Here is a 14,484-nt window from a genome sequence, read left to right on the forward strand (position 1 = left end):
TCATTTCTGTAGACAAGGACTCTATGACAAGGCCTTTGTAGGTCTAATTTTGTTATCATATTTATATGCAATTGTTAAAGTCCCCTTTTTTAATGCATCCACAGCTCCTGCACGGTAAAGACTAAGAAGGATGTTTCATTCTGTGTTTACTTGTAATTCAAATATTTGACCACAATAACCACCGTTCTATATGGTCACTTTAGGGGATTGTGTCTTATTCTAACATGGCAGACTTGGCTCAAAACACTTTGTGAATTCCCCTTTTGGAATTGCATTCAGAGTCCATGATACTTCTTTAATAGTGAAAATCTTCATCAATTTAAGGTTGTTTTGGAAACATCAAAAAGAATGTCATCTCAAATCAAATCTTATGAAGAAGGCAGGGTGTTCAACCTTCTTATTCATAATTACAGTGCATCTATAAAATAATGTGGTCCCTCCCTAGTTCCTATCCTATCCACCTCTGCCCCTTCCATGTGCCCTTTGGAAGTTCATTCAATTTCCCCCCCCAAAAAAATATCCCCAACTTCTTCAATTCTTCCTCTTATACTGCTACTACTTACTTCCACTAACTAAATCCTAGATATCCCTTAAGTAATCATCTCTTGAAGTCCTTCCAGTGCTGGCCATTCATGTATTTTGACTCATAGGACCAAGAGAAGGTGATGGCATAATCCTGGCTCCTCACTGACATTTCCAGATCTTTGCTCTGCCACCGTCACTCAACAGTTTCTCTTTTCTGAAGTCCATGCCATTCAATCATACCACACTCTCCCTCCCTCCAAGACATTCTCCCAACTTCCTTAACAACTTGGCCAGTTGGCTTACAGTCTTCCTCTCTTCTTACTCCCTTGCTATTACACTGGGAAATGTCAACATTTACCCTGATGATTCTCCTAACACCCTAATCTCTCAACTCTCTAACCTCCTCAACTCCTAGGACCTCTATTCCCTAGGAGTAGCAGCCGCAAGCAATAGCAACAAGTACCAAAGAACAACCATCGACATTAACTTTCATAATGTTTTTAAAGGATTGATGAAGATTTTCTCATTTAAGCTTCACAATATCCCCATCAGTACGTGGTAGAAACATTATTATCCCCATATTACAAACGAGAAAAACTTAAATTTAGTGAGGCTAAATGACTTTGCTCATAGTCATATAGCTAGAAGAACCCACAAACAGGGAGTTTCAAGAAATTCTATATTTAACTGAAGTCACACTGTTCAGTTAATCCAAAAGAAATGAAAATAAAATAATAAAGGGAGGGGGGAAGTTTTGAAATCAAGACCAAACAAAACAGGCATAAAAACATGGTAAAGATCTCAAAATATAAAAAGCATTCCTACAGTGTGGAAATAGTAACTTTTTCCCCAAAAGTCCATGCTTTTACAAAAAATAAAGAACATGGACTGGAGTCCATAAGGAACATAATTTGATACTATTATGCCAACTTCCCAACTGGAGTGATATTTTATATTTATAAGCTCCTGAAATGAAGCAGATTACTGGAAAGACTGTCAGCTTGTGTCTTCTATTTAAGCCCAGATGACTGCTACAAATACATCTTCACAGAATATAACCTCATAAGTCAAGAAGGGAAATTTTCTCGGCAAAGCTGTCCCTCTTCATTGAATCTACCCATCTCCCCATAACTGCTTTTAGCCATGTGACCGCTGAAGAGAAATATGACTACATTCTACTGCACAAGTAAGATGTATTTCCTCAGGAAGAAATTAGAATCAGTGTCTGCAAAAGACTGCGAGATCCAATCTAGCCTGGTTAACCCCATTTAACCCCTATTTCCCATTTATCCAACATATCCCCAGCTACATCCCATTTGAAGAAGACAAGAATAACTAATACCAAGTAGTGTTATGCGGGTGATCATCATAAATAAAGGATGGACACCAAATGCCCTAGAACAGAGGTGAGGAATCTGTGGCCTCAAGGCCACATGTGACCCTCTAGAGGTCCTCAAGTATGGCCCAAGGATTTGTTCTGTGAAGTTTGGATTCAGAGTGTCACACTTGAGGACGTGGAGAGCCACACGTGCCCTTGAAGTCACAGGTTCCCCACCTCTGCCCTAAAAGAATCAGGATTCTAGGCCTTTAATACTACTAAACCAAAAATGGCATTTTTGAAAAATCATAGAAACAAAGCCTGTGATTAATAAATTTCATGTGAGTTCACTTAAGAATGGACCTTTTGGGAACTGCAATAGGTTCATCTCTATTTTTAAATTCCCTATGTGCAAAAGCTCAGGCAAAATAGATAGGGAATTAATTAGACCATTACTTAACTGAGCTATAAGAGGATAGGTCTTATATTTTCTTATATGCATATTTTCTACTCTCATGTGAATATGTATGTATAAAGGGCTAATATTATTATAACTGAGACTTGTGTGGCTTCAGAAGGAACCAAGGTTTTTTTTTTTTTCCTGTAGTGTGGGAATGGAGAGGAAGAAGAAGGGAAAAGATGAAGGAAGAAATCCAGAAATGGAATTATAGTATCTCTTGGCATCCCTGTTATCACCCTCTGCCCCGTGCCCTAGCTCTATTCTCAACTTATGTACTTATTCAAATAGTCTCCTTAGGGGCTGTTATCATATCAAAAGGAGGGTTTCCATAAAACAGCCCTAGGAACAGCTAAGCAAACACAAGCACGATTTATCTTTTCCCAGGCTGAGAAAATGCTGGTAGCCACTGGTTTTAAACACCATCACAATGCAGGTAAGATAGGAACAGAAGTCTCTACACAGGTCCCAATGTATATTCTGGCTGTTAAACATCAGAATAGTTGATAAATATTAGCCTAGTATATAATGGAAGCCCTTTTGGGAGATGAGGACTAGGGGTGAGACAGATCAGAATGTAGCCATTAGGTTCTACTCCTTCTGTCTCATGCTATTGGTATATGTGAAACTTTTAGGCCAATAAATGTTAAACCCCAATTACATGCCATTATTAATTTCTATGTTTTAGAGAAATTCTTTTTTTCTGTCAGTCAATTATCAAACATTAAGTAGTCCTCATGTACCAGGCACTGTATTAAGCACTAGAAAGGTAAAAATAGCCTCTGCCTTCAAGTAGCTCACATTCTAACTTGGGAGACAACATATAAATAACTAGGTATATGCAAGATATATGTAAGGTAGATAAAAGGTAATCTTAGTGGAAAAGGCATGAGCAGCTATGGGTTCTAGGAAAGGCTTCCTACAGAAGATGGGATTTGAACGGAGTCTTTAAAAAAAAGGCAAGGGAAATTAAGAACCAAAATGAGGAGCAAGAGCATTCAGGAATGGGGAACAAATGGGGAGATCAGAATTAGAGTGTTCTTTTGGGGAACTTCAAGTAGGCCAGTGCAGCTGGATAGAAAAGCACTAGTTGCTTTTCAAAGGTAAGATAACTAAAAAGGTAAGAAGGCTACAGATTGTGAAGGGCTTCAAATGCCAGATGAGTTTATGTTTAATCTTGGAGGTAACTGGGAGCCTTTGGAGTTCATTAAATAGAGGGGTGATATAAGGAGACCTACAGTTTAGGGAAATTACTGTGGCAACTGAAATTAAAAATGGATTGGAGTGGAGAGGAACTTGAGACGAGGAGACCCATTAGAAAGTTCTTGCAGATGTCCAAGGGAGAGGTGAAGAGAGTCTGAGGCAGGATGGCATCTGCATGTGTAGAGAGACTAAAACATACTTGAGATTTTGTGAAAGTGAAAATGATAAGATTTGGCAATGGATTGGATATGTGAAGTAAGAGAAAATGGGATGTTGAGGATGGCACCAAAGGCACCAAAGGATGGCACTAAAATGGTGTCTTAATAGTCATAAGAAACTTGGAAAGAGGAGGCTGCAGAGGGGAAAAAATAACATGTTCTGTTTTGGACGTGTTGAGCTTGAGATGCCTATAATATATCCAGTTTGAAATGTCCAAGAGGCATTTGCATATGGAGGACTGAGGCAAGATTTATAGATGTAGGAATCATCTACTTACAAATGATCATTAAACCCAGGAAAACTGATGGGCTCACTAAGCAAGACAGGATGTAGAGAAGAGAAGAGGAATCAGAACAGACCCACGAATAGTAGACATGACCTGGATGGACTTTGAGAACAACTGGTCATATAGATAGAAGAATTAGGACAGAGCAGCATCATGAAAACCTAAAGAGGAGAGAATATCCAGAAGGATAAGGTCATCAACAGTAACAAATGCTCCAGAAAGTTCAAGAAAGTCAAGAATAAAGAAATAGCTAACGGTTTGGCAATTATGAAATCACTGATAAGTTTGAAAAGGGCTGTTTTAGTTGAGACTTCTCCAGTACAAAGAAAGCAACAGGACTTTAAAATTATTCCTAGATCTAAACTTTCCAAATATGTCTCTTTTCTCTTTTTTTCTTTTCCTTTTTTCCTATTCTTTTTTCTTCAACTAGGTGTCCTTATTTTGCCCTGGCAAGAAATACAAGTTACTCACAAGCCTGATTCAACTCTGGTCAACACAGGAGCTTTGTCTGACATTTTTTCCAATCTTAGCCAATTCACCCCTTCTTAGGCAATCTGGTGGTTCCTCACTCCCAAGGACTCACCATATGATTGCCAAACTTAGTACAGACACTTGATTGGCTTAGCCCACTGCAGTTTAGGACTTCTGAGCTCAAGAGATCTGCCAGGCTCAGCCTTCTCAGAAGCAGGGATTATAGACATAAAATGACCACACCCAGAAAGTATATTTATTTAAAGAAATTTTTAATCTCCTTGTTTCTATATAGTCTATAAAGGTAGTTAACATATAAAAATCTTGAATTTCAAGGAACATAAAAGCAACCACAGTAAGCAAATTCTCATAAGAATCATTTTTCAAAACTGCTAATAAGGTTATGACCGTCTAGTCCCCAACTAAAAAGAACAGGAAAGTTCTAATTTGCTCTGGCATCCTTTCTTCATTTATAATTTGTAACTTCTCAATGCTCAAGGGATATCCATTATCCAAGCAATATTATCATTGCAAAAAAAAAAACCAATTGGCTGTACCTTGTGCTAAAAAATATCATCTTGGATAGAAAGCTGTCTATGCAAGCAGCAGCTGTGTTGAATAGCATGTCTTATTTATAAATAGCAAATGGATTCAAAAGTTGAGTCATATAATCAGCGTACTCTGAGTCATTGGCTAACTAAGCAGGGAAACACAGTACTTTCCTTGACAGCAAAAAAGAGGGGTATCGGAATACAGCAGGAAAACTTCTAAGAGCCAAAACCTACAGGTTAAAGGGTGATATTAGTTAAATGCAATCACATAAAAGAAACCTCAGATGGTCAGCCAAAGACATATTACTTACAAAACAGAAAATCTTGTGAACAGGAGCTGTATCAATCTTCATCAGATGATATTTACAGGGTGACCCCTTGTTAGAAGATGTTATAATGTACTCTTGCACATTGCAGAAAATGTCAATCAAATAAAAAGTATTTGTCTTAATAACAATATGATATAGAACAAGCATTTGTCTGCGAGTTAGGAGACCCAGGTTCTAGTACTGATTCTGCCCCACAAGTAGCAGTATTGTCTTGAGCAATATCTGTGATCCTCAACTCCCTCATTTGAAAATCTCCAAGTATGTGGTCTCTTGGTTTCAGTTTTCATATGATTTTTAAAATATATTTTATTGCTTTCATTAAATTTTTCCCAGTTATATATAAAAAAAATTTTACACTCATTTTAAATATTTTGAATTTTAAATTCTCTCTCCCTCTTGCCATTGAGAAGGTAAGCAATATCTTACGTGATATAAAAAGTGAAGAAAAAGGATAAAGACCATAATACTTTTTCCAAATGGGCAAAGATTGGAGGGGGTTTTTTGTTTGTTTTAATGGTTTTGGAATGTTACTACATTTTTAGAACATCCGTATTCATTTCTATCTATTATTATGTTAATGGACCTGGAAAATAGGTAACAGTAGCCATGAAGATAGACCTAAACTGTTGTCTGGTGTGTTTTAGGATTGAGTACTGTGCTAGTATATTTGAACAACTGATAGCTCTTGAGCCAACACTTGGGACTGAAGCATTTCTACCAATCAGATTAAGTAAATTATCATGCTAAATTGCTAGGCAGTATTTTAGGGACATTAAGTAGTGGTCACTCACGTTCTATACAAAGAGGAGAAAGAAGGAGGGGGCGAAGAAGTAGGTTAAAGGATAAAGAACAAATAAGGAGAAAAGAAAAAAGGGAAAACAGAGGTTTGAGCTTGTCCATAGGCATAAGTACTCAATGATCAGCTTCCTGATTTAAGCTATGATTTAAGGGATATTACCAGATTCTACTCAAAATTACATTTCTACAATATGCCATGAGCTTTCTTCTCATCATATCTGAAATTCCCATTATTAATGTTACTCCCCTGGCTTGAACAACATAGGAACTTTGTATCCAAAAAGCCACGAATGAGAAGGTGATTAACTGGAAAAGAATAGGGTGGGGATGATGGAAGCAGCCTTCTCTTCTGATTTCTCTGTTCCCTCGGGTTCGATTACGCATACGGATTTTCTAAACCGGTTGTGGGAAACAAAGAGGATGGCCATCATTTGGGAAACGACAAGACAAATTTTAAGGGAATATTATTTTTCCATAAAAAGAATAAGGAGGAATTCTGAGAAGTATGGAAAATTTCTATGAATTGACACAGAAAGTAGAAAGCAGAATCAGTAGAATACACACACCGGTATGCACCTGCATGTGCACATGCGCACGCACACGCACACACACACACATGGACTACAATACTAAAATGACTACAATGAAAACAACAGTAAAAGGTAGCTGAGATCAGATTAAACAGAACAACCAACATAGGCTCCAGAGAAGAAATGAAGAAATTTATTCCTTTTACTCCGTAGGGAAACGAGAAGCTATGAAAACTGAAGGTCGTCAGATACAGTGCTTGTGTCCACCGGTTTTGCTTAAGTGTTTTGCTTTGTTATGAAGTAGGATTATAGATCACAATGGCAGTGACATTAAAACCATATAACACACAAACAAAAGGATCATAAATCTAAAGCTATACAAGACCTCAGACATCATGGATCAAGCAGGAGTGGGGAACCTGCAGCCTCAAGGCCACGTGTGGCCCTCTAGGTCCTCAAGTGGGGCCCTTTGACTGAATCCAAACTTCACAGAACAAATCTTATTTGGATTCGGTCAAAGGACCGCACTTGAGGACCTAGAGGGCCACACGTGACCTTGATGCTGCATGCAGGTCCCCCACCCCTAAATTCTAGAGTAACCTAAGGTCCAAGGATGTTAAATAGCATGCTCAAGGTCGAACAGGTAGTAAGTTTCAGGGGCAAGATTTGAACCCAAGTCCTCTGACTCCAAATCAAAATTTTTAAATAAGTTGTGAATTGCAAAGGATTTCCATACCGATTAGATAAAATAGAAACGAGTGAAATGAGAACTGAAAGGGAAAATGTAATTACCACCAGAGACAAGGAATCAGGCTAACGGCTAACATTTAAAGAAGCTACCCCCAAGAAGAATCAGGTAAGACCTGGCCATTTTCATTACTAAAGCAGATTTCTCTTTGAATAAGGGTCAATATCATCTTGGTGTCCTTTGTCCTTATCTGTTACAATCTCTACCCACAATTTAATGTAAAATTATCTGGCCAACAGGCAAAGGAATAGCCATTAGAAATGTGTGCATAGCGGTGGTGGGAAGGCATAAAACATACCAAGAAATAGAAAATTTGCTTTATGTATAAGATTTGTTTGTTTATATTTGAGGAGAGGGGAGAAAAAGAGTCTTTGCTTAAGCCATTGTGCCAATTCTCAAACCCACCTGTTATAACTTTGCAGGGTTCCTCAGTTGTCCACGATTTAGCCCGATCACCAGAGTTTGAGGATCTTTTCCGCCTGACCAAGTGTTCTCGTCCACTGAATGAGCCCTGGGAATTATTTACTGGTTGGATTAGCATCTGTTCTCTTCCAATCTGGATATACCCAATCTGTATAAAAGGAAAAACTTGGATGTTTATCATAATCATTGCCACACTGTAGCAGCCCAAGTATCAACATATAAACTTCATTTGACTTTTTAAAATGCTTGGAGTTTTTTTCTTTGAAATCTCATGCTTATCCTTGCCCTCAAAAGCTGGTTTGCAAGTATGATTAACATACAATGCCAAAAATGAAAACAAAAAACTGTGGGTGGCTGGAACTTGAATCCTGTGCTTTCTTCTCCCCCGCCACCCCACCCCCACTTTCGAGTTAATCCTAAAAGCCCAAGATAACCTGCCCACCCTTTAGGAAAGTCACAGTTCTTTGTTGTCTCTTATGTGAAACTAAAGCAAGATAAAAAAATTCAATATCATTGACAGCATTTCAAGATAAATTACACCTGCTCCTTTCTTCTCTTGTTCATAGCCTGCAATTTCACTGTTAAATGGTACTCTTTTCTAAATTAACTACCCAGAATTCCTTTGGAATAAATTGACCTAGAAAATGTAGTTTAGTCTTAGATTTATCCCAGCACACCCATTCTCTCTTTTCCCCTCAACCCCAAACCCGGTGCCCCCATCACCAAAAAGGCCAGCATCACCAAATCACAGGGCTGAGTGAGGTGAAATGGCACCATTTTAAGAGTAAATAAAGATTCCTTGGCCACACTGCTAATTTCTTCAGGAATGGTAGCCATTCGAGCCAAATGATATGGACCCCATTTTAAAGTTATTTAAAATGGAAAGGTACCAACCTTCTCTATGGGAAAAAAAAGCAAACAGAGTGCCCTACCACCCTCAGACCTAAAAACTACAGCTAATCAAGATAGAGGGTGAGACTGTTGTTTCTCCTCTAAGCAGAGATTCAAGGTTTACATTTCATTAGAATCTGTGCCAAGAACAACTGAGAGATTTTACTGCACAAATAAAACTGTCTGAAAGTGGCACTGTATGACCTACAAGGAAGCTTAGATTTTTCTTTCCTTTTCTTTGAAGTTACAACTTTTATTTGTTCACTCATATACATCAGGGAGATTGGAAGAAATAGCGGCAAGAGGGTACTATTCTGTGATCTCTACAGTGGAATTTTGTTTGCACCTAAGGGAAGAGGGAGCTAATTTTAGAACATCTCAATGATCACATTTTAAAAAGATTCTATTTGTCAGAAATAAAATGACACTATAGAATGATGCACAATATTAATCAACCTACACAAGTCTCTATATTCAATTTATGTTCAATTGACTCTATTCTTTCCTGTGTATTGTATGAAATTTCCCTTACCACTGCACAATAAAATACAATTAAGCCTAATGTTTTGTTTCCTAGAAAATGTTTTCACAAGTACTGACAATGCAAATTATTATTTATTCAAATATGAAGTAACAGATAAAGACCTGGGTGGCAAGACTTAAAGACCTGAATTCATGTCCTGCCTATGATACATACTAGCCATGTGACCTCCCCAGTGCCAATCTGCATTGGTAGAAAGAATGTGGAATAAGGGAGGAGGGGAGAAATTTTGGAGCAAAATAGTTAGGAGCCAAAACCAAGGAAAATTGTGAAAAGGGGTGTCATAGGGTTATTTATGTAAAAACCACAGAGCTGTGAATAGAAGTGTGTGTGCTAGAAATAGGTCCAAAATGGTGTGTATCAGAAATGAAGTATAGTAGAGAATGTGTGAAGAGAGTGTGATAGTATAAGAGACCAAAGTAGAACTAGGAAGAGAGAAGAGTGAAGTGAAAACAGTGGTGTGTCTGGTGAGAACAAAGACTCGGTAGTATGAAGCAAAACAAATGGGATTACTGAGAGCACATGCATCTATTAAGTACCTACTATGTGCCAGGCACTATGCTAAGTGCTTTACAAATTTATCTCATTTGATCCTCACAAAAGTCCTGGGAAGTAGGTGCTATTATTATCCACTTGGGGAAACTGAGGCAGAGGTTAAGTGATTTGCCTATGATCACCCATCTAGTAAGTGTCTGAGGTCAAATTTAAACTCATATCTTACTGACTAGATGGCACAGAACCACCTAGCTACCTAAAGAATCTATGGCATACAGAGAGAGGAAAGAGAGCAACCCTTTCCAAGGTCACAAAAGGATACAGCCAAGACAAGAAAAGCCCAACATTCTGCTTGCAACATTACCTGATCTACACAATGGTCCTTGTGAGCTTATTTTGGTTCTAGTCCCTCCCTTTTCTTGTAGTGAAATTTCCCCATAAAACATCTATTCATACCCACATCTTAAGGAAACAAAATTTGGTTTAGGAATGCTATTAATCAATCTATCAATCCCTAAACATTTATTAAGTACTTACTATGTGCCAGGCACTATGCTAAATGCCAGATTCTAGTATAGACCATACCACCTCATTAATATAGTTTTCAAATTTTCAGATATTTCTAATTTAAAATTTTCGGATAATTATATCGTTATAAATACAAACTTGTTCTTTGGGCGCCATTTTTCATTTGGCATGATTGACTTGGGAAGTGTCCAAAATATAGGTGCTGTAAATTAGAAGCAAAAATCTAACAGACTGGAGATGAATGGCTTGACTAATTTAAAAGCTTTTACACTATGCACTACATGACTGTTATAGGCCTGGTGGGGGGGAAGGCAACCTGAATTATAAAATAGGTTGCATTAATGATGTGCAAACTCTGAGAAGCCAGTTAGTCAATCAGTATAGAAGAATTTAAGATCTTGGAGGACAGTAATCATCCCATTTCTTGTCTTTGTATCACCAATGCCTATCACTGTATTTTGTACATAATAGGTACTTAATCTGTGTGTTTAATGGAACTGAACTACAAAAGATGATGGGATAGTAAAAAAAAAAATTGAGAAAAAACAGATGATATCTGATATCTTATCAACAGTGAGAACCAAGATGTGGCTGAAAGTTGGATTCCCTCAAGAGATCTCAAAGATAACAGATAATGGCATAGAGAAGTGATTGCCTTCATTGGGGTTCTGGAAGGAATTTGCCAATGTGCCAGAACAAGGAATGCCAGACATCAGGAAAAATGGTGGATAAGTCCACTATAAACACAGTAATACCAGATATCACTTATTCAAAGGTGGCAGGTGGATAAAGAGCTGACCACAGAGCCAAGAGAACCTGGATCCTAGATCTTCCTCTAACACAAACTAGCTGTGTTTCCCCAGTAAGTCACTTAACCTCTTATGTCCCAAAGCCACATTCAGACTATAAGTTGCAAAGCAGATGCCAATCTGCATTGGTAGAGAGAGATTCCTCACTGGTAATTACATGTAACAATAAAAATACAGTTTCAATATGAAAAAATATATCTGTATATGCTGCACTTGCACATGAATATTTCACTCTGGATCAGCCATTATGCCTTATTCAAAAGAAACATGTTAGACAAACTTTGTAAAGGATTGCATTTCTTTACATTTCCTATAAGGAAAGCCATAAACCTGAGGGGTAAGCATGGGAGGGCATTTGAAGAAAAACAAAAGGAGATATATATATAGATATATATATATATATATATATATAACATATAATATTAATACATATAATATATAATTATAATTATATATAATAACTCTAGTATAGGTACAAGAATGTTTTCCCTTTTGACCATCTGACCAGAAGGAAAAGAAATGGATGATGAGTACCAGAAACAAATCACAAATGTGACTCAGAGAAATGGGCTAGTAGTGGTAGTGACCACTCTGTGCCAAAAGCAGAGCAAATGATCAATTCTTAATTTGCCTTTTTTATCATCTCACTCTTTAAAAGCTGAAGGAGTAATTAAGGTAATAGCTATTTTGGACCTAATTCTGTCAAGTAAGGGTTGCTGAAGTGGAAGAGACAAGAAGGAGGAAGAAGTGAATACTATCCTAGAGACCTCACTGATAAACCCCTTCCCACAAGGAGATCAAAGATATAGAGAAAGGTCCCACATACACTAAAATATTTATAACAGCTCATTGGGTGGGGGAAGGTGGTAATGAATGAAGTGGAAACAGAGTAGACATCCATTGTCTAAGGCAGGGGTGGGGAACCTGTGGCTTGAGGCCACATGTGGCCCTCTAGGTCCTCAAGTGCGGCCTTGAGGCCACATATGACCTCAAGGCCACAGGTTCCCCACCCCTAAGGGTCTAAGGAATGACTAAACAAATTGTGGCTCAGAAATGTAACAGAATATTATTGTGCCTTAAAGAATAGGCCTGTGATGGACTGACATCGAGAACTCTCAGTTGAGGAAATTCTCTCTACCAATACAGGTCATCACCTTCTCTGAAACTCTCTGTCTCAAAGAGTTGCCTAGAGCACAGAGAGGTTAAATGATTTGCCCATAGTCACAGTCAGAATGTGTCAGGAGCAGGACTTGAACCCAAATCTTCCCAGCTTCCGGGTTAGAAATGATAAAGATGAAGAATTCAGAGAAGCATGAAAAGACTTCTATCAACTGGCACAAGGTGACATAAGTAAAACAAGAAAATGATACAACAAAGACCATGATATCATCGCTGGAAAGAACCATAACAACAAATTAAAGTGAACGATGTTCAAGTATCATGACCAAGATGTGCCCCAATACATAAATATTTCTCTTCTCTAAATACAGCCTCTTTGCAGAGATGGGGCGCTTTGGGTATGGAATGTTGTCATACTCAGGGTGCTGTACTTTTGTTGAACTGTTTTCACCCTCTTTTCTGATTCTTGCTTACAAAGATTAGATCTCTGAGAAGGGACAGGAAGAGGGTTCTATTTGAAAATTTAGGTGCTATAAAAATCAATTAAAATGTTTAAAGAGAAGGGAGAAGCACTATCTATCTAAAGATACTGATGTGAATGCACAGGACGCTGATCAAACAGCTAGGTGGTAGACTGCCCGACCTGGGTATGAATTCTGCTTCAGACACTTACTAGCCTTCTAACTCTGGACAAGTCACTTAACCTTGCTGGGCTTTAGTTCCCTCAGCTGTGAAATGGGGATAATAATAAAGCTTATCTAACAGGGTTCTTAAGAGGATTAAATGAGATAATATCTATAAAGCACTTTGCAAACTTAAAATGCTATGTAAATGTTAGCTACTATTATTAACTTGGATTTTTAAGACATACAGAAAATGAAAGTGATGATATTTAATTGAGGCTAAATACAAAAGAATAACACTGTCCTATAAGAACACCGGGAACACCGAAGCCAAGAGCTGAACCTGTTAATGTGCTCAATGAATGAATGGATGAATGAGCAAATAAATAAAACAAAAAGATGGATCTTTTTTTAAAGTTTTATTGGGACAAAAGAAAAGTCAAAGAAAGATAGAACCACCACTCAGAGCAGATGAGATAAGAGAAAGAGGCAAGCTATTTAACTCTTACTTTGCTTTTTTTCCCCCACCTTAATACACAAAATAGTAGATGGGTTCTCAGAGCTGCAACTAGCAGCTTAGTGCATTTGGCAAACTTAACAAAGGGAGCCCAAGGCAAGTAGCATAAAAGAACATTCAAATAAACTTATTCTGAAACATTCAATCGGGTTGGGTAAAAGACCCCAGGACCTAGACCTCTGGTGGCCAAGATCTGAGGATACTTCCTCCTAAAGGAAATGGATTACTGCAAGACTAGATGCAACCTTGGTAGAAAGAAGTTTGTCATCTGATGCCTTTCTATTTTAACTAATTATTCTGGTAAACTAGGTGTTAAGTGCAGATTTTCTAAGCTATTTTATAATTGTGATACCCCAGGACAAAGCCCCTATCACCTTGCCTTAGTAATGGCTCTTCAGGGACTTCAAACCCAATATGTAGTCATTTAAGGAGAGCAGCTCACTGACCTTAACATATTTAATTCTTAAGTTCCAAATGAACTATACTCCAAGATACTGGAGGAGGGAGGAGGAGTAGCAAATCCCAGATACAACTACTGAAACACAGGACGTTTGAAAAATTATGCAGAAATTATGCAAGATTATGAGAAAGATAACACAGAACTGGATTCTAGTAAGCGTATCGGTTTTTTAAAATGGGAAGAAAGCTGATTGATCTTAATATCTAGAAAATTTCTAAAATATATGGATAAAAGAATGTTTTGTGAGCACTTAGAAAACGAAGCATTGATCACTTAAGAGACAGAATGAATTCATCAAAAACAGGTCATGTCAAATGAACCTCATTTAGTTTCTGTCAGGATTAATAAACCAGTCAATCAAAGAAAGCCACAGACATAGTATACAAGATATTTGACAAAGTCTCTCACGATACCCTTGTGAGCAGGATAAAGAGATACAAACTAGAATCTAGCATAGTCAGGTAATTTCAGAACTAGCTGTAGAAATAGATTCAAAGAGTGGTGATTAATCCATCTACATCAGTCCACATGGAGATTTCTGAGTGGAATGTCTTAGGAATCTATGTTTGGCCCTGTCCTCAATGTTTTTTATCAATGACTTGGATAAAGGTATAGATGGGATACTTATCAAACTTTTAAGTGG

The 14,484-nt window shown here is 37.7% G+C and overlaps 1 protein-coding gene across 1 annotated transcript in view; it reads right to left on the minus strand.

Moving 5' to 3' along the window:
- ADAMTS17 (ADAM metallopeptidase with thrombospondin type 1 motif 17) overlaps positions 1–14,484 on the minus strand; it is a 506,671-nt gene that overhangs the window by 474,410 nt on the left and 17,777 nt on the right. Inside the window, exon 3 of the mRNA XM_036736388.1 lies at positions 7,841–8,006. Within this exon, the coding sequence (XP_036592283.1) occupies positions 7,841–8,006 (166 nt within the window). The remainder of the gene's footprint in view (positions 1–7,840; positions 8,007–14,484) is intronic.

Source organism: Trichosurus vulpecula, chromosome 8 (assembly GCF_011100635.1).
Source record: "Trichosurus vulpecula isolate mTriVul1 chromosome 8, mTriVul1.pri, whole genome shotgun sequence".
Taxonomy (NCBI): domain Eukaryota; kingdom Metazoa; phylum Chordata; class Mammalia; order Diprotodontia; family Phalangeridae; genus Trichosurus; species Trichosurus vulpecula.